Consider the following 21,937-nt stretch of genomic DNA (forward strand, 5'->3'; position numbering starts at 1 on the left):
AATCCAATTCATCTTCAACTTGCTACACATATGGATTACTTTCAACCTAATTCTTTTTTATATATTTTGCTGAAAAATTCAGTCTAATTCAATTCATTTTGACTAAAATTTAACTATTTAATTTTACTTACAATAATCATGTGGTTTATTTTTAAAAATGTATTCAAGAAAGTATCAAATATTGTAAATTTAAAAAAAAAAATTTAAAAATTACGATTTAGTTAGTCCCACTAAAAGTAGTTTGGATTGAATAAATTTTATAAAAAAAATACAGAAATTCAATATAATATAATTTCATATTTTTTTTAATTAAGTTGAGTGAAGGCTTTGTACAAGTAACCTCTTATAAATGGATCCACACTTTGATCCTGTTGTCTGACTCTATATAAACAAACAAAGCCTTGGACTTTGGTGTTTTCTAAGCTCTGTATTACGTAGGGTACGCAAATCTACGTTCCTCCATACTCTCTTTTCTTTTGGTCCTTTTGTCATCATCTTCACTTTTCATCATTCTCCACGAGTGGCTGCAACTTTCTTCTTTTCAATTTTGTTGTGAAAACTCTGCTTGCCTTAATTTTAGTGTCTGAAATTCTTAGAGGAAAACCACCCTTTTTTTGTCTGAGTTTCTCTTATTTCTGATTGCATAATTGTACTGTCTTCTAAGTGATTTTCTTTACAATCTGCATCTGTTTAATTAATTTCTTTAACCGATGGATAGCTGGATTCTGATAAAGATTTTGTTACAGATCAAAATGGGTTTGATTTTGCCGTTGACGATACTTATGCTGATATTGGGCACAACTTGTGGTGCTTTTGGGAAGAGGGAAAGTAAAGTGAAAACAGCAATTTTTCTATCTCCCAAGTTTGAACTTGGACCAGGATCGGTTGCCAATAAATACGATTATGATATTGATTTTCCTAGAGGTCACATAGCACTCAAGAGTTTCAATGCTGAAGTAATTGACGAATTAGGGAACCCAGTGCCTCTCCATGAAACGTATCTCCATCACTGGGTTGTTGCAAGATATTATGAAGCTAAACATGTGGCAACACACACGAGGTACGATGGGCATAGGGAGCTTCATCAATCTGGCCATGTAATGGTGAGGAACGGTGGAATATGCCAGAGAGATGTGCTGGGACAATACTTTGGTCTTGGATCTGAAACACGTGGAACAGCTACAGATGTTCCTGATCCCTTTGGGATAGTTGTAGGTGATCCAGCAGAAATTCCAGAGGGGTATGAGGAGAAGTGGCTGGTGAATATCCATGCCATTGATACACGTGGTGTGGTGGATAAATTGGGTTGCACTGAGTGCAGGTGTGACCTTTACAATGTGACAGAGGATGAATATGGGAGGCCAATCAGGTCAGACTATAAAGGAGGTTTGTTTTGTTGCTACGATGAAAGCCAGTGCAAGTTGAGGGAAGGTTTTGAGGGCCCAAAGAGGAGTCTCTACCTAAGATACACAGTCAAGTGGGTGGATTGGGACAAGTTTATAGTGCCTGTTACGATTTATATTCTTGATGTAACTGATACTGTGAAAATAGCAGATGATTCTTCAGGAGTGGTTCTTGAGCATAATTGTTTGGTAAGTGAATTCACCAAGAGAAACATGTATATTGTACATATCAATTTGAATTTCATAAAACATAAACTAGTCCGTGACCATCAAAATTCTTTGTGACAGACCGAGTACGATGTTGAATCTTGCAGCAGTGGTGAAAAGGAGTGTCTTCATGTGAAGAGAACAAGAGTCCCAGTACAAAAGGGTGGTTATGTGATCTATGGTGTTGCTCATCAGCATTCGGGTGGAACTGGGTCAAGTCTATATGGAAAGGTAATGTTTAATACTGCAGTGATTCTTGTAAAATTGGGTATAAGTAACAGCTTTTTTAGTCCTTGTATGGTATGCCTTCAAATAGAAAACTACTCCTGCAAGAGGGTATTCAATAATGATTACTCCTGCAAGAGTCTTTCTATTTAATCCTAAATTTAAAGAATTACATGGTCAAACCTCCCCTTTTTTCTTATGATTTGTATGGAGGTAAAATAAATAAAAAAAACGAAAAGAGAAAAAAAAAGATTTATTTGAATATAAAACTTATATTAACAAAAGGTTAAATTTATTTTATTTTATTAATGATTTAATATTTAATATTTTAATTATTCATTTTATTACAGTATTGTAAAACACATTATAAATATTTAATTAATATTTATGTTTAAACTAAATTATATAATCAACAATTATGTCCAATCTATTGACAAATAGCGAAAACAGTTTATTAATATATTTTTTTCGACTTTTTTTTTTAATTTTCAATATATTGATTTCACCACTTCCTCTCATCTTCACATCTGTGTGCACAGTAATTTGACAGATCCTAAGAGGTTCTTGGTCCTTCCAAGTAATGGTTTTCCAATTGAAATGGATCAAAAGTTTAATTTACAAGAATATGGTGAACCGTGGCAATTTAATAGTAGTTGCACGACTGCATCTTTTTGTTTTCATTGATAAACAATGGAAGGAAAAGATGAAAAAAAGTAATAATAAGTATTTATTCATAGTTGAATTACTTGTGTTTCTGAAACTTTTTGGATGAGATTTTCAGGATGGAAGAGTAATATGTTCTTCAGTACCTAAATATGGAAAGGGAAAAGATGCAGGAAATGAGGAAAATTACATTGTAGGAATGTCAACATGTTATCCTAGACCAGGTTCTGTGAAGATAATGCATGGTGAAACTCTAACTCTAGAGTCTAACTATAGCAGCACTCATGGTCACACTGGAGTAATGGGGCTTTTCTACCTATTGGTGGCAGAACAACTTCCATTTCAACACTTCACACACCCCTCTCGTTCTTCATTCTTTACCAATATAAACACTTTATTTTCATAGAGCTAATTTTAGATTAAGGAATGTAGAAATGGGATTATCAATCATTTGTGTTGGTGATAGTATGTGTTGTTTGTATTAAGTCAGTATTGTTATATAGAGTTTATGTATTTGTATTCAATATCAATACTCTTTGATATTTCTCTCATATGTAATGATTAATATCCAAATTATACTTTTAAGATAATAATAAATTATACTTTTTTTATTTTGGAAAAGTTTAAGATATACTATTGTAATTTAAATATGTATAATTGCGATTAAGATATTTTATATACTTGTGACCAAATTTTTGGTGTACATAAAATGGTGAAAATGAAAGTTTTTATTTATATTTTTTAAATGATAAGAAGCTAATGTATCCACATATCAGAAGATATTTTGTTGTTTTGAAAAAAAATAGATGTTGTATGTTTTCAGTTGACGTGTTCTTCATGTCTACGGTTACCCTTGTGGGCTGCTGCATCGGAACAGAACAAGCAAGGGTCCCACAATGCGGATAAGGGTACACTTTTACGATGTAACGAGGTTGTTTGCACATGATTTAAAAACATTTCTTTAAATAATTTTTTATTATATTTTTTTAATAAATATAAGAATGTTATTGCATCACAAACTATCATCTTAATTAGCTTAGGACCATAACCTATATTAATACATGCATGTTCATCGTGTTACTAATAAAATCAAATAAAATATAAAAGCAGAAAGTGAAACCAAACCTATATACTAAAACGTGGATACATTTATAAATCATATAATTTCATTACCAAACTTTCCATCTTTTTAAGTGAATTGAAAAATAAAAACATGATTAATACTTTAAATTTATTATACTTCTTTATCATTAAAAAATAAATTAAATCAAACATTTAAAGGATGGTATATTAAAAAAAAGTGACACAGACTAATGTTTCCGTAGTGACAAAAGAGAAGTAACCAATATACTTCAAATTTATTATATATAGTCAATATTTATATTTTTCTTTTTCAACGAATTATGTCATATTATTTCTTATATATATACATATTTTTTTATAGTTTGTTTGAAAGAGAATAATAAGTTGGATGGAAACAAATTGGTTATATAAGAATAAAATAAAATTAAGATTGTTTAGTTATAAAGAAACACATAAAAAATAAAAGAAAGAAAGATAGAAACGTTAATAGTATTATATGTGAAAATAGAATAATTAATTACGCATCTTTATAAAATTATTATTCTGACTTTTTCTCTTCCACTAATTTAACTTATTTGGTGAAACAAAATATAAAATTTATTTAATTGGATATTAACATGTTTATTTATTCATGCAGCAATTACCTCTCGAAAACAGATCTCTTCAACAAAGAAGAACTGAATGTGATTTTCGTTTTCAGATTTGTTAAAAAAAAAAAAAAAAAAGTGTGAACGTCAATGAAAAGCGCAACAGATTTTCGAGAGAAATTTGAAAACCAAAATTGCACCACAAATCCAATGAAGTTTATAAACAAATTCGTTTGATAAGGGCACCTCCAGAATGTGCTTTATGCACCTTATAAAGGAATTTTTTAAAATGATCTTTTTGAAGATGATAATGAAAACCTATTTAAAGAAAATTGCTAATAATCTAGTAGCACTTTATGAACTAAAAAAGTGAAAAACAAAAGCACTCAAGAGTTATAGTATATGAAGAAATTTGAAAAAATATTTCCAAAAGTCTAACTAATGGAATTTATGACAATTTTTGGTTTTGGAACTGACCATAAAATCATTACTCACATACTAATTTTGATAAGGTTTTATAATAAATTTTTGAAATCTAATGAAAGTTAAAAATTTCCATTATTTTAATGATATTTTAGATTAAATCTTTAGAATTTAACAAATATTAAAAAAACATCTATTATTTTACTTAAGTTTTAAAATAAATCTTTAAATTTTTGTAAATGTTAAAAAAAATTCATTAGTTTATCAAGATTTTAAAATAAATATTTAAAATTTTAATCAAATTAATATTAATAAAAATTTATTTATTTATTTTAATCTAACACAAGATTTACTATGACGATCAAAATATAACTCGTCATAATAATTACTTATTAGGTCAGTTATTTTAAAACTTATATAATAATTTTTTTCATAATTATAAATATATTATCGTATTATTTATTATGATGGATGATTAACCACCATCCTAAAAAGCTGTCATAAAATCATCAGTTCATCTAACTATTCGAGCTATATTTATTAATAATACATATACTAAGTTACTCAGATTTAATAATTGACTGTGAATAAAGTATTTAAAATAAAACTTTCCATTACAAAAGTGAAGGTGTTGTAAATGAATACAAAAGTTAAAATCTCGCATAATGTCACTTTTATTCTTATATTTAAAATTTACTTAGTTCATAACTAAATATAATTTATTTGTTAGGATTATTTTTTAAGACTCAATAGTATACATATTACTATATTTTAAGATACTGAAATTATATTCTGTATTTTAAATTAGAATAAATACTATAGAGTTCAAAAAACATGCATGAGGAATGTATAATTTTGTTAATATGCTTTCATCTATGATCACGTAAAAGAAGTTTCTAGATTTCTAAAATAACTATTGGTTGATAGTCACAAACTTTTATACAAAACTAATAAATTCTGTGTCTCATTGACTTTGGAATAGAAAAAGAAAATCATAATCGATTGTAATTTATTGGTGGCAAAACTGATAAACTTGTTGAAAAATAGGGTTCATTTATGACGAAAGGTACTATACAGATTGAAAAGGTTACTTTTCAAACCCAATCTCTCCAAAATGCTGAAGAAAACAACGTGCATTTATTGAAATTTTAAATCAGATATTATTTTAAAAACATTAATTTATTTCTAATATATATATACATCATATATTTAAACTTTTTAAAGCATATTATTGGTGAGATTTTGACAATTATCAAAAGAAAAAATTTAATAATAATTTTTTATTAGAGCTTTCAAAACGAATTATTTGGTTTGAGTTGACTCATCAAGGATAAATTATTTGATGCAGGTTAATAGATAAACAAACCATTCACTTAATTTTTTATTTTTTATTTTAAATTAATAAAATAACCATGACAAAAACTTGTATATTAATATGTATATAGCAATAATGACATATATAAATATATATAATAATACATGTAAATGATAATTTTAAATATTATATTAATATATATTTGTTGATTCTGAATTTATTTTCATATATTTTTCGGACAATTTATACATCTTTTCCTTTAAAATATTATTTTTTAATTAGTAGAAGGACCAATCTTCGAATAACAAAATCAAATTGTTCCAAACTTTATCAGTGGGTTAATAATAGTCTTAATAATAGCAAGAATGATCTCAATACTTACTAAACTTGTTCATCATATTTGATCTCATATCTTTCATTTGGATCATTACTTTTAATTTAAAGAAATGGGAAGAATGAGAGATAGAAAGAAGAATCAGAATTTGTAATTCATGTATATTTTGTCCACCTCATTAATTTTTTTTTTTATAAATGGAACCCATTCACTATAAATTTAACTCAAATTGAGTTATGTTCTTAGTGGATGATGAAATTTAATTTTGATCTATATCGAAATTTGTAAACTTTTTAGTCCAACCAAATTTGAATTTGAATTTATGACGGATTGGATTGAACAATTTTAACATATGTAATCTTAAATATAAATCTCAGTATTATTCTAATGTTTTCTTAAAGAATATTCTGATTCTAATTTGTTATACCTTTGTGGTTTAGTTGTTAATTTTGAAGAAGAAATTATGAGCAGCAAAGTTAGTATATATCCAAAAGTTGCATTCAAACACTTCCTTCTGAAACAAAGTGTTGATGAACGAAATGTTCATTATCTTTGCTCATTATTCAGAAAATATATCTTCTGCTACACACACAATTTGAAAACAACATATACATAACAAACTATTCACACATTATAATTCAGTTTTATAATATTTAATTAGCTCTAAATTCATGTATTAATATAATATCATTCTCTCATAAATTCATTGAGAAGGTAATTTACCATATTATTAAAAAACTCAAGTCCCACCTTATTTAAAGTCAGGATTGAGTTGAGAGAAAAATTCATTCACACCCACCCACCTAGTAAGAGTTGATTCTCCTCAATAAAAAAAATTGTAAATTTTGTAAATGGTTTAGGCAAAATACATGTATTGTTTCTCTTCGTAAGTCTAAAAATTATATAAATTTATATGTACTTTGTTTTTCATAAAAAAAGAGCTTCTTTTATATTTGATATGATATCAACATGCCATATATATATAATAACATGTAGATGAAATTACCGTTCTCCATCTTCTTATGATAAACGCATTAGTTATTAAGGACGTTTATTATAGGGATTATATAAGAGATTGTTTAAGTTCGTACAACGATCTCTTCAAGTTACAAAGTTAGTCCTTACTTTCTACCCTTAAATATTCTAGATGAAGCATTATAACATCTTTCTCCATGTGGTCATGGAAAAAGGTCTTCTTCATGTCTAGTTATTCAATCTTCATATTTAGTGACCAAAGCAAGTAAGACCTTAATGGAAGTATGTTTTCATTATAGTCAACATCCTCCTTCTATCTATAGCCCTTTGAGTACTAATCAAACATTGAATTGGAAGCAATTTGTTGTAGACATGTTTCCAAATGCTTTACCATTAAACATATTTTCTAATGTAGATGTTTCATTAGACACACTACCTTGAGAAGCTTTTCTCAACATAAACGTATTACCACCCACTCTACTAATAGACTTTGATGTAGATTCTTTAACAAACGCTCTATTGATAGTCCTAGATGAGAACTTGTTTGACGCTCTAATGATATTATTCTTAAATATCCATTTGGACCCAAGAACACTCTTACCTCTAGGTGGTCTTACAACCTCTCGGGTCTTAATCTTCTACAATTTCATTCTTTCATACATGTCTAGAATTCACTTGTCACCTTCAACATAAGCAATTGTCTCACAAAAAGTAATTGGTTCAAAGGACTCTACCTACTCTGCCACAACTAGCGCATAGGCAAGTGTACAATCAAACATATATATCTCTCATTTTGGTGTCTTGAACTTTGAGACCTTCGAACAAAGGTTTGATAATCAAGTGAATGTTGCAGTAAACTTACTAGATGCTTAACTGACTCGTTTACATATGTCAAAGGTCTATCTGATGACTCGTTTAGAGAACTCGACTTATTCTTATACTCTCCTTGATTCTCTAGTTGTAGCCATTTATGCCTCCTCATACTTTTCTTATGTTAGAGAGTGATGGAAGAGGCCCCAGCAACCAAAAGAGCGTCTAAGATCAACCTTGTATGAAGGGCAACCACAAGAGCGTCTAGGACCAACCTTGCATAAAAAGCAACCAAAAGAGCGTCTAGGACCAACCTTGCATGAAGGGCACCCATAAGAGCGTCTAGGACAACAAAATTCATGACCAAGAGAGTTGATGTTCCAAGAAGGCCCATCAAGCGTTAGCATAGTTTTATTTGTGGTGCAAATAGCATAGCATTATGAACCTTGTTTAATTGTGAAAATTAGGATTAAGTTTGGATTACCTAGATTAGTTACGGTTTCTAGAACCTACCACACTAATCTAGGCCGGCCATGTGAAGGCTAGGTGGCCATGTGCTCCCATTTGCCATGTGCTTCCATGTGCTCACACTTGCATGTAATTTGGCTAGCATTTCATTTGTATTTGTCTCTTCAAATTCCAACCCTCCAATGTTATATAAGGAGGTGCTTGGCTCTCATTTTATAAGATTAAATTGAGTATTGTTATGCTGCCAAACTTGAGCCATACTTTACTCCCTTGCCTAAGATTTAGGTCTTAATCTTCAATCCTTTCACCTATCAAAGGGGGCTGGCCCAACCTCCCTCAATTTCCCTACTCTCATGCACCTCCAAGGCAGCCACACCTCCTAGGAGGGCCTTGATCCATCAACAAACCACTAAGCTTCCGCAAACCACCCAAAAATCACAAAAGAGAAGAGCTCAATGCCATCATTTGGTATCTAGAGCTATGGTCTTCAAGAGATAAGTATCTCTTTTCATTTTTCTGCTTGAGTTCTTCTTATCTTCATGTTGTTCATCTTTTGTTCAAGTTGTTTTGTTGTTTTACGTTTTTAATTTGATTTGGATGCTATTCTAAGCATTTCAATCGGTAGAAATTGTTCAATTTGTGCTTGAGCATCTTATTTTCAATTTTGTGTAGGATTCTATGGTGAATTGTGTTGTTGTTTTTATTTTAGGATATTTGAGTCTTGCTTGAATTTCTATTTGGTTCATATGATGTGTTTGAGTCATTTTATTTTCTGAATCTATAAGTTTTGTCTAGTCATGTGATTCCAAATTTGTCAACAAATCTTAGTAGTACTTTTCTTGATTCATTTGTTTCTTGTTTTGATTTGAGTGTTAATCTGAATTCTGTTTTGATTTGATCCTTTGGTGCATTTTTCTTTTTAGTTTGAGTTCATATTTGTATGCTAGATCCATAAAAATTCCATCACATTCATTCCATTGTGTTTTTGAAGTATCTCATTCTATTTTTAATTCCAGATTTAGAATCCTCTGTTTTTTAACAAATTCCGTTCTGGCTGTTTTGTTTTATGAAAATTAAATACGTCAAAAGAAAATTATGAGATTATGGATTTAAGTGGTTTGAAGTGTTAGCAAAAGAGGAAAAAAAGAATCAGTTGAAAAAACAAAATAGAAAAAAAAGATAAATCACACAAAAGAAGTGTGCATTCTGGCGCTACACCTGGCAGTAATTGGACAATGTTTTTGAAAAAAATTATCATAATTAATTGGCATATGTGATTGGAGTAAAACCAACACCAAAAGTTTGTTAAGAAACTGAATTGTTTGTGTTTAAATTTTCAGAAGCAAATACAAAATAGCCAGCTCAACATAAATCATTGAAGTCACGCTTTCTGAACCACAATATTTTTAGTAGTGCGGTTTTGGTTTTTCAAATCAAATCTAGTGTCAATCTTTAGGTTCCTTTTGTGTGCCATCCTTTATTGAGTGCCTATTTTATTTTCTTATCCAATTTCATTATGAACTCTTTCTAGTTGTTCAAATTATTAAATCCAATTGCAGTGGTGCCGTTTTTAAATTTTAATTGTTTCTTGCTTTCTTTTCTTGACCTCTATATTGTTGGTGGATAAATTTCAATTGGTGCTTGTTTAGTGGAAATTGACTTGAGGAGAGTCTAGATCTACTTGTTAGGTACTGTTTTGCAGAATTTAATTGCTTAAATCATAAGAGGATCAAGGCAAGGGGCAGCAACAAACACAAATACCAAAATACACCATACACTTTGAAGGACACGACAAAGAAGAGTAACAACAAGTCAAAGGAGTGCCTTGTTGAAATTTAATTTGTGCAATTTAATTTATTTGCATTTCTTGAATTGTAATCACATTTTACTCTTGTTAATTAATGGATTAATCACGAATTAGACGGTGAGTGTGTCTTCAAAGGCTCAAAGTGTCTAAGAAGCCTCACCTAGGAACGACTAGTTTAAGTTTTCTAGGTTAGCATTTGTTAATTGTTCTAGCTAGTTTACCTTACGTCAATATTTGCTTAGTTTGCTTAATTTGCTTATGCTTATCTTTGTTTAAAGCTTTGATAAATTGCATTAGTTGTTAAATAGCTTTGCATTGTTTTCTTGCATAAAATTTGATTTCTTCATCCTCATTGTGTTCTAAGTCAATTACCTAAAGAAAGAATTGTGTGAATATTTTGAGGGATAATTTTTTGCTAAGGCAAGACTTGGTATTTAAGAAGTCCTTAGTGACTCGCCTCTCTTACCTGGAAAACTACCTTCATTAACTTTCCTCTTCTTTCTTAAAGTAAAGCATTTCTAAACACAAAGTTTTAGTCATGTCTTCTCACTCCTCTAAATCTCTTAAAAGTGATGTGAAATCCTTGAAATCTCTTTTAAAACAACTTTCCAACGATATTCAATCAATTTCATCTAAACAATTGGAGAATAAGGCCAAAACTAATGAATTGACTAAAACAAAGGATGAGAAGTCTCAAATTTCAAAAAAATTACATTCTCATGCATATAGCTCTCAAGTTTATGATTCTTTTGGGGAAGAAAGTCTTAGGATAAATGAATATCATCAACCATCCCCTAGGAGAGTTAGAAAAGAGAGACAAGAAAACCTAAAAGAGGTTAAGGTAGAGCTACCTCATTTCTATGGAAAAGAAGATGTAGAAACATATCTATATTGGGAGATGAGGGTAGAGCAATTGTTTGCTTACAACCATGTGAGTGAAGAAAAGAAAGTACCCTTAGTTACCTTAAGTTTTCAAGGTGATGCTATGTATTGGTGGAATGCCCTAAAGAGAGAGAGAGACATCTCCACAAGGACCCTCCCATTACAAATTGGAATGACCTTAGGGGAGCCTTGAGATGTCGCCATATTCCCTCACTTTACAATAGGAAGTTGATGGACAAGCTCCAAAGACTTCATCAAAGAAATATGAGTGTAGAAGAATATTGGCAAAAGATGATGTCATATATTAAGAGGGCAAGGATTAACAAAGACAACCATACCACCATAACTAGGTTTTTAAGTGGTCTCAAACTTGAGATAAGAAACAAAGTTGAACTTTTACCTTATAGAGATTTAAATGACTTGATTCAACTTAGCATTAAAGTTGAAAAACAAATTTTGAGGCAACAATCAAGTCAAAAACAAAGTTCATACTATGTATCTTATGACAAGGATGAGTTTCCTAGAGGGGAAGAGCATACAAAAGAAACATCTCTAGAACTTTCCCAAAACCTAGTCGAGCATATCTCACACACTCAAGCTAGAGAAATTCAATGTTTAGAATGTCTTGGTAAGGGCCATCTAGCATCTCAATATTCCAATGAAAGATCTATGATCTTAAGGGACAAAGATGAGAAAAGTAGCCAAGAAAAAGAAGCTAGTGAGAGTGATGAAAATGTAAAAATAGAAAAGCAAGAGAAAACGCTTGGAAAGCAAAAGGCGTGGGAGAAGAGTGTTCCTTCCCACAAGGTCATTCAACAAGAAGGAAAAGTTGAAAATACCTTTGAAAATATGCTTCTTGTTGAACAACCTATCCTTACATTTTGTAAAGGAACACTTGCAAGCCTAGTAAAAAAAGAAGAATCCTTAAAAGAGGCTTGCATAGATAAAAATGTAGTAGATTATTTTTCATATGTGCTAAGATCTCACCAAGTGAAGGTCAAGTTATCTATAGGCATCTACAAAGACAAATTTTTATGTGACGTAGTGCCTAAAGAAACTTGTCATGTCTTATTGAGACAACCATTGCAAAGAATTAAAATTTTCATGAACAAAGGTTGTATCAACGAGACTACCTTCACACATAAAAGAGAAATTCTTCATGAAGGATAACTCATGGGCCAAATTAGAGTTGATAAAACTCTAGAGCTTTTAAAAGGAAAACTCTTATCACCCATGAGAAAAGATGTTCAAAGACATTACCCTAGATACATTCCTTGTTTTAAAAATACATCTAAGGCGATGTCTCATGAACTCTATACTCATTTACCTTTTGCAAATGATCCATGGGAAGATATAAAGCTAGATTTTATATTAGAGCTTCCTTGGACCACAAAAGGTAATGATTCCTTTTTTGTGGATAAGCTCTTCTCTAGAGAAGTAATGAGACTTCATAGTTTACCTCTAAGCATAGTATTGAAAAGAGCGCCAAACTTTGAAAACCATTTTTTGAGGATACTTTTAGAAAAACTTAGAACTAAGTTGTACTCTTCAAATTCTTATCATCCTCAAAAGAATGGTCAAACTGAAATTGAAAACATAGCTCTTTCTACTATACCTAGAGTAATCATGAAGTGCACACACAACTCTAGAGATGGGCATGCATACAATAAAGTAGTCCACAAGACTACTAATATTTCTACATTTGAAGTTGTATGTGGACTTAATTTTCTCCTTTTAAGTTGTCACCATTTCCTAAAGGATTTATGCCTAAGGAATAAGTAACAAAGATTGAAAATTTTAAAATGAGGATTAGAGAACACATACAACTACCAAAAGAGAAATATTGTAAAAAGTTGTCAAAAACAAAAGAAAAACAAAAATGGAAACTTCATAAAATTGATTTTTATATAACTACTTCAACTAACTCATTTGCTTTATTTGATAATTCCCCTATATGGAAGTTCGATCCGGGAGGACAAGCATAGTTGAAGAAGCAAGAGGCTGCTATCCGAGATCACCACTGTGGATCTGAGGATAGATTTTCTCAAGAAGGAGGAGATGATGGACACCATCCAACCATACGCATCCATCCCCCTAGCCATGAAGAAGAATAAGCAATGGATTTGAGGACAAATCCTTTTCAAGAGGGAGGGGATGATGGAAGAGGCCTCAACAACCAAAAGAGCGTCTAGGACCAACCTTGCATGAAGGGCACCCATAAGAGCGTCTAGGACAACAAGGTCCATGACCAAGAGAGTTGATGTTCCAAGAAGGCCCATCAAGCGTTATCATAGTTTTATTTGTGGTGCAAATAGCATAACATTGTGAACCTTGTTTAATTGTGCAAATTAGGATTAAGTTTGGATTACCTAGATTAGTTATGGTTTCTAGAACCTACCACACTAATCTAGGTCGGCCATGTGAAGGCTAGGTGGCCATGTGCTTCCATGTGCTCACACTTGCATGTAATTTGGCTAGCATTTCATTTGTATTTGACTCTTCAAATTCCATCCCTCCAATGCTATATAAGGAGGTGCTTGGCTCTCATTTTGTAAGATTAAATTGAGTATTGTTATGCTGCCAAACTTGAGCCATACTTTACTCCCTTGCCTAAGATTTAGGTCTTAATCTTCAATCCTTTCACCTACCAAAGGGGGCTGGCCCAACCTCCCTCAATTTCCCTACTCTCATGCACCTCCAAGGCAGCCACACCTCCTAGGAGGGCCTTGATCCATCAACAAACCACTAAGCTTCCACAAACCACCCAAAAATCACAAAAGAGAAGAACTCAATGCCATCAGAGAGACTTCATTAAGCAAAACATCTCAATTGACAATCAAACTTCCTTAAGATGACCATACTTGAAGTCTTTCACTACACTTCCATAACTCGCGAACACCTTTTCCTTGGACCTTGGTTTAAGTGCATCATCTACATGATAACAAGTTGGACACCTAAAGGCCTCAATGTCGAATAACTAGTTAACTCCCCTAACCAAATCTAAATTAGTCTCTTGCATTCAATGGATGTTGATGGAGAATGATTCATTATATAGCATGTTGTGCCCATAACCTCACCCCAAAATCAGAGTGTGACAATATGCTCTTTGTTCTCTCTAGCAAGGTCATGTTCATCCCCATGGCGACTTCACTCTATAATGGAGTATGACGAATTATCAACGGACTCACAATGCCTTTTTCTCTACAGAAGTTGTTAAACTTCTTAAAGCATAATTCCAAATTGTTGTCAGCCTGTAGATGCTTGACCTTTTTTCCAACTTGGTTAAGCCTTAGGAATGTCCAATGCTTAAACTTCTCAAAGGCTTCAAATTTTTGCTTCAACCTAGAAAACTATGTGAACCTTGAGTAATCATCTATTGATAGAATGTACCTAATACTGTTGGGTTTAATAGTGTCAAAGTTCAAGAGGGGGGGGGGGGGGGGGGGGGGGGTGAATTGACCTTTTAAAACTTCTTCGCAGAAACAGTGTTTAACCCAGTTTTACAGAAAATAAATCGATTTATGTAAAAATGAACAGATTTATTTCAACACTGTTTTTCTGTTTGAAACGCTTTTAATACAGCAAGGTTAATCACAAGACTATGCAGTGAGGATTTCCAGCAGCACACACAGATATCAGATTTGAAAAACAGTGAAACACAAAGACAGCAAGTTTCAATTTCAAGCAAGTGATTAAGGTTCAATTGATAGTATGCTAGTTAATTGAGTGACCTTTGCAAACGAGCTGTTCCTGTGACTTTTAACAGACTATGAGTGTTCTTCTTGATGTCAAGAAATTTTCCGGAAATTAAGAACAATGAATCACAAAACAGCAAGTTTAAACATTAAGCAATTTGTTTAAGGTTCAATTAATAGCATTGACAGTTTCTTGAACAGCCTATCACAGTCAATCTGTTCCAATGGTTTTAGCAGATTATGTATGTTCTTATCAGATTCAAATATCTTTTTCAGAAATCAAGAACAGTATGCACAGTGCCCAGAAAGAACAGATTTATTTTCAATTGAACAGATTTATTTCTTTGCTGTTTTATCAATTATGCAGAAACGAAATTGCAGAGTGAGGGAGAGAATGAACACAAACAATTATACTGGTTCACTCAACCTGAGCTACATCCAGTCTTCACCAACAACAGGTGGAATTCACTAACACACAGTACAATCAAGTACACTTCCCACTGTTCTTGAAACCTACAAGAACTTAGGTACTCTTGCTGAAAAAACCTATTTCAGCACTCATACACACACATCCACTCTCCAAGAACACCTATCAAGAAGAGGATTCAACCAAACTATTACAAGTAATAAGAAGTGAAACGACTACACCTGATTGAGGTAACAAAGATCTGCCTTAAACCAATAGGCAAGATTGCTAGAACAGTAGCTGCACCTCACACCAAGCTTTTGGAACCAAACCAAGAACAAGCACTTTGTGATTTTTGAAATCTTTGAAGAACAAATGCTAATCCTTGAAAACACTTAACTCTCTGCTGTCAAAACTTGTTTTTTCTAATGTATGAACTGTTTTAATCGTTATTAAACTCAGAAACAAGTTTGCATTTTATAGAAAGCCAGCTTATAACAGAATTTTGAAAAACAGTTAAAGCTGTTATAAAATGAACAGATTGAAAATAAAATAAACTGATTTATTTTCAAAAGCAGTTAGAGAATCTGTTAAGTGAGGAGACTTAGTCAACCATTCTGGTGCTGAGATAAAACTGAAAAATGTTTAAGTATGATATGGCACCAGAGGCAAAAAAGAATCTATTCATTTACAGATGAACATATTTATTTTTCAAAACGAAAACAGAGGAAGTTTAACTATTTGAAACTCAGTCGTTTTGAAAAGAAGAAGACTCAGTCAAAATACCTGATGCGCAAAATCAAATTTTTACAAGACTTTAGCCAAGGCATCAGTGAAGAAAATGAATCTGTTTATTTAGAAAAGAACAAATTTATTTTTATGCAGTAAAACGTGTTTTTGTGTAAAACATGTGAAAAACAGTTTTAGAAAACTCATGCTTGTTCTTAACACATGGCCAGTGGTTATGAGGTGAGATACTCAGCAAAAAGCTACTCTTAGACAACCTCTAAGCACTAACTAAGACACACTTAAAGCAAAGCACAAAATACATGGAAAGTACATAAATGTCTTCATCAAACACTACATACAAGTCTTCATCAAACACAATCTTGAAGGGGCAGCAACCATCTTCAACAAACACCTCCCAGTGATGGAACTTCATATGATCCCCCAACAACCTACGTTCAATTTAACGTGAGGTTTTTTTGTGTGCAACATTGTTGGAAAACTCTGGCTATGTTGCTTCCCATACATATAGTGCTCACTAAACAATAAAAACTCCACCCTCTGAATACCCAACAACCCCCATTTGGACAATATATCTAACCCTATGACTAACATGTATCCTAGATGCGTGCGCCAAATTGCATCATTAGATGAGATGTTGAGACATACACAACACCAAACGCGCATATAGAAGGAAATACAAATTCCACCCCTAAAATCCTACAAGTTCAACATGGAAAGGCATATTCACCACATGGGAAAAAATCTCATTGAAGTCAATGCCTTTTCTCTATCTAAAACATTTCACCTCCAATCTGGTTTAATACCTTGGAGATGTAGAATTGCTTTCTTACTTTACCCTGTAAATCCACCTGTTTTCCAGAGCCTTCTTGCCTTTTGAAAATTTCACCAAATGGTAGAATTAGACACGCATACTTCTAGCCCCTTCCCTTCTCCCAATTGGATTACAATTCACTCAATGGTGTTTTCCTCTCGATCTTGCACCTAGGGTTGAGCTTTTAGCCCCCTATTTAACCTAATTTTCTAGGATTAGATCGCTTCTTGTGTCGCGCTGATGAGTTAAGTGATAAAATATAAAAAAAAGGCTCAATCTGTCTGACGCATTCTCACTTGAACGAGGATTTCTCGCATGAACAAGGAAGGCGTCAATTTCCGAAAACAATCCTAGAGCATTCTCGCTCAAGAGAGAATATTTCGCTTGATCGAGATACTCTTGTTGCAAAACTGGCATTTCAACACTTTTCTCTATTCTAGGACTGTCCAACTTTCTTCTTTTTTAGCTCAAATCATTCTCCTTTATTTCAAATCTTCAATCTTCCCTAGAAACTTGCAATTAACACCAAATTTGGAAATAAAATGCTCTTAATCAAATAAAGATCATAAAAAATGTAAAAGGTATAAATTCATAAATTAGGAATTATTTTATATATAAATGCAGTTATTTGGCAGACAACCATTCTCTTCCATATTCATCAACAAGTCTTCAACTTTATCTAACACTCCTTGTTTATAGAAACCCTTAATCATAATGGTGTACGTATAAACACTAATTTGCAAACCTTTAGCATGCAAACTAGAAAAGAGTTCTCATGCATCATTCAATTTCCCGACACTGCATATTTCGTCAAACAAAATGGTATAAATGACAACACTAAGATCCAAATTACTCTTCCCCATTACCTGAACGAATGGCACTGCTTTAGAAAGAAAATTTTCTTTACATAGACCATCCACCATAACAGCACAAGTTTGGATATTAGGAAGTTGACCGTGTTCATGCATACTAATGGTCTACCTGCTTGACAAAACCCACCTATAAGAGTGTTCCAAGTAACAACATTAGGTGCAAATCCCATCTTACCCATTTCCTGCAACAGAAACATAGCCTTGTCAGTGTTTTGTTCTTGCACCATCCATGGATTAGTGAAGTGAAAACGATAACGTCTGGTAAAAAGCCCTCGCTAACCATAAAATTAAATACTCGCATGGCCTCGTTCATTTGGTTTTGCAGACAATATACGTTAATCAATGAATTATACGTAAACACATCTATTACCTCCCCCATTATAATCATAAACCATAACACATTTCTAGCCTACATTACTTTTCCTTCTTTGGATAAAGAATCCACTAAAATATTGAGGGTGCCTGCAAATCCGGCATCATTCCCATTTTCGTCATCTCATCCAACAGAGAACCAACTTCTTTCCATCTTCCAAAATTGCAGAGACCTTGAGTCGAACAAGTATAAGTGATATGATTAAGTAAGACACATTTCCCACTCATTTCAGAGAACAAATTTAACACCTCATATACCAATCCATCCTTGCATAAACCATCCATAACACTGAAGTAAACTACCACATTAGGTTTCCAATTTCTTTCCTCCATCTTCCTTAACCACCGAACTGTCACCAAAGTGTCTCACGTCTTACACAACTCATTAACCCAAACCCCAAAAGTGTATACATCTAATGGATACCCCTTCTTCTTCATATGAACAGCCAACACCACTGCCTGAGCCACATCGCCTTGCACACAAAGCCCATTAATAAGAGTGGTGAGAGTCATTACAGTGGGCTCCAAACCAAGTTTGAACATGGTCCCCAAGACAGAGAACCCGAAAGATATCAACTTTAAGTGGCAAAGACAGTTGATCACAATGTTAACAGTAATGGTATTCGATTCTATGCCTACAGAAGAATATATGTGCTTAACTAATGATATGGCAGCAGTGTAATGCCTCAACCTCACAATAACACCCAACCATAAAGTAAAGGCCTTCATATAAGGAAAATACTTCATTCCACCCATTCTTTGGAACAAGTCCAAAGCTTCATCAAAATTCACTTGACTTGACCTGCATAGGTATCTCATGAAAATCAAGAACTGCGTTTCGTTGGTGTTCCTCTCAGCCTCATTTGTGTTTGTGGTAGACAATGGAAAGGGTGTGAGAGAAACTATCTATCATCATAAGAAGACAAGGAAAACTAGAGAGATAGAGAAATCGTGAAGCATTCAAAGTTACTATTTTTGCATCTGAACAACATCAGTGTCAGAAACAACTTGCTCCCTAAGGTTGCAAACAATGTTACGAAGATAAAACTAGTTAACTCCGCACGTAGACGTAGAATCCTTTTTCATTATGTTGATGCGAACTTGAGCAAAATCGTGTGAAGTCGCGAGTTTAGAGTATTTAGCAAGCTCGGTTAGACACGAGAAAAAAAGCAAAAAAAAAAAAAACACCAGAATTTGGTCACGATTCAGGCATAACACATCAGGATTTACTGGTTCTCTATTGCAAGTTGTTGTCCGTGAATTGTTGAGTATTGTTTACCATGTGTTTGGTTCAGATAGAGAAGGACATGAATTGTTGTTTGTTTGGTTTTGCTCATTGTCTGGTACGTGTAGAAAAAGAAAGTGAAGGTTGTGTCAATTTATGTTTGTTATTTCTAAGCAAATAAGTTGTTTTTAGAATTATTTATAATTATCTTACGTAAAGGAGTTCAACATTTTTTTTATCTTTCAATTTAATTTTCACTTCCCATTTTTTATTTGAATTTTTTTATTATACATTATTATTTTTATAAAAAGGTATGAGAAAAAAAATTATACATATTTACACTTAATTATTTAAATATAATAAATTTTAAATTTTAAATAATTTCAACTTTATAAAATAATAACTTATATTCAATCATTTTTCAACTTAATTCATCAACATATTTTTCAATAACTTCTCTTTTCTTTTTCCCCTTTCCTATCAATCCAAACAATTTTACTTTTTAATTCCTTTTTCTCTTTCTTTTTTTTTCACTCTTAAGTCAATCCAAACAAAGCATCAATTAGATCTACATAATGCCTTTTTACAATGGTTTAACCTCTTAGACTTAAATTAACTCAATCAAATCAGGTTTGCCTTTAGACAAAGTCTTTGTATGGTCTTAAACAAATCAATAGACCTTGGTTTGACAAATTATCTTCCTTCCTTATATCAACTAGTTTTATTCAATCAAAATCAGATCTTTCTCTTTTTATTAAAAATACACCTACTGCTTTCACTATTTTACTTGTTTATGTAAACGATATCATTCTTGTTGGAAATTCCTTAACAACCATTGAAGAAATAAAGCAAACGTTCAATAACACCTTCAAGATTAAAAATTTAGGAGAGCTTAAATATTTTCTTGGGTTTGAAATTACTAGATCCAAAACAGGTATACCTTTTCCAAAGGAATATATGGATTAGATATCTTAGCAAATTCGGGAAGGCAGATTCTCCCTACACCCAATCAATTTTGACTGGCACCCAATCGTCCTTCTGAAGAGACTAAAATGCCCTTAATGAAATGAAAATTAGGTTAAGGATGTGCACCCAATCTAGGCACCCAACACAGACACAACAGCCACCAACTGTTGTTTTCAATCTTCTCTGCGCGCATTCTCCGTTCACTGAGGCAGCGTTCTCCCTTCACTGAGGCAACGACACTTCACCTTCATTGAGGAGCGATGTCCATTGTTGTGGTGACTAAGGCAGCATCGTCTGTGAGGGATTTGGACAACGACAGAGAACGAAGCCACCGAAAAAACGAAGTCACCGGAGAAGACGACATGCATAAGGTTAGTTTTCTCTTTGCCTATGCATTCCGGATATTTTAAGTCGGAATTGCTTAATGACCTACGGATATTGTTATTCGGACGTCATTTTGTTGGTTCCGGATCTGTGGTATCCGAAAGTGTGATTTTCTACTGCGGATGCCTATGTCTGGAAGCAAGCTTGTTTGCACTGCACTGCTTTATTAGGCTGTTAGAATGTGTTTCTGTTGTTTCAGTTACAACTACATATTCTGTGTATGCCTCATGCATGTCAATGTACTGAATATAATAATATTCTTTCCATTCTATCTTTCTCTCTCTACATCTTCTAACATGGTATACAGAGCTTTCCTTCCATGACCTCTTCCGCTGTTTCTTCTTCTTCCTCCTCATCCTCTTCTTCCTCTGTTTTTTCGCAACCAAACTCACCCATGGCTTTACCCTCCTTACACTCAAACTCACAGATGAAATTTTTTTGATCTGGAAACAAAAGATCCTTGCCACCCTCCGCGGTCTTGATCTCATGCACCTTCTTGATGGCACTGATATTCCATCAGAGTTTCTTCCATCTGACACTCCAGATCAAGAACCCATTGTAAATCCTGCTTTTCTACATCATCATAAGCAAGACCAGTTGCTTGTAGCCTGGTTACTTGCCTCAATGTCATCCTCCATTTTAACAAAAATGGTAGGTTTAGACACTTCTACTGCCATTTGGAATCGCCTGTCAACGTATTGTGCATCTCACACCAGGGCCACCATCAAGAAGCTGCGTCTCCTTCTTCGAACACCAAAGAATGACAGAAACATTACCAACTATCTTCTTGATATCAAGAAGACTGTTGACTCCCTCTCTGCTATAGGTGCTTCCATTTCAACCGCAAAACACATTGATGCAATCCTAGATGGTCTATCGGAAGAGTATGATGGTTTCATCACCATTGTTCTCTCTCGATCTGAACCTTACATTGCTGATGAGATTGAGTCTTTACTCCTTGCTCAAGAAGAAAGGTTTGAAAAACACAAACTCTTGCAACACTCCATTATTCAAGCTAATCACGTTTCTACATCATGGTCTTCTCCTCGTCCTAACAAGAAATCCAATTTTCAACACAAAACTTATCGTGGTGGTCACACACAACATCGTTCTTCGCATCCCACAATGGTCAACTCTTTCCATGGATCAAGACCCATTTTTTGTCCTCCTACACCTTGGAATTCCACCAAACCGCATTGTCAGATCTGCCACAAGCAAGGCCACACAACTGATACTTGCTGGCATAGGTATGATCCCCCTGTTAATTCTTCTTA

General features: G+C 33.0%; 1 protein-coding gene and 1 pseudogene across 2 annotated transcripts; one reads left to right on the forward strand and one right to left on the reverse strand.

The window, feature by feature from the left end:
- The first annotated feature begins 356 nt into the window (after nucleotides 1-356).
- LOC137811751 (uncharacterized) lies at nucleotides 357-3,119 on the forward strand. 2 transcript variants are annotated; one of them, XM_068613585.2, is made up of 4 exons: nucleotides 357-439; nucleotides 747-1,592; nucleotides 1,692-1,841; nucleotides 2,617-3,119. In XM_068613585.2, the coding sequence occupies exons 2-4, from the start codon at nucleotides 753-755 to the stop codon at nucleotides 2,902-2,904; spliced, it is 1,278 nt and encodes a 425-aa protein (XP_068469686.1). In that variant the 5' UTR covers nucleotides 357-439; nucleotides 747-752; the 3' UTR covers nucleotides 2,905-3,119. The 2 variants fall into 2 exon arrangements, with proteins under 2 accessions (XP_068469686.1, XP_068469687.1); XM_068613586.1 differs by having other exon boundaries at nucleotides 428-649.
- A 14,333-nt stretch (nucleotides 3,120-17,452) lies between these two features.
- On the reverse strand, nucleotides 17,453-21,059 carry LOC137809433 (uncharacterized; annotated as a pseudogene).
- Between the last annotated feature and the right edge of the window lie 878 nt (nucleotides 21,060-21,937).

Source organism: Phaseolus vulgaris, chromosome 2 (genome assembly GCF_051622355.1).
Source record: "Phaseolus vulgaris cultivar YP4 chromosome 2, ASM5162235v1, whole genome shotgun sequence".
NCBI classification, from domain to species: domain Eukaryota; kingdom Viridiplantae; phylum Streptophyta; class Magnoliopsida; order Fabales; family Fabaceae; genus Phaseolus; species Phaseolus vulgaris.

What these genes read in the sequence shown, in the direction of transcription:
- LOC137811751 (XM_068613585.2), top strand. Translation starts at nt 753, where the DNA reads ATGGGTTTGATTTTGCCGTTGACGATACTTATGCTGATATTGGGCACA. An exon ending in TTCTTGAGCATAATTGTTTG is followed by an intron (nt 1,593 to 1,691) that starts GTAAGTGAATTC and finishes TCTTTGTGACAG; the next exon opens with ACCGAGTACGATGTTGAATC. An exon ending in GGTCAAGTCTATATGGAAAG is followed by an intron (nt 1,842 to 2,616) that starts GTAATGTTTAAT and finishes TGAGATTTTCAG; the next exon opens with GATGGAAGAGTAATATGTTC.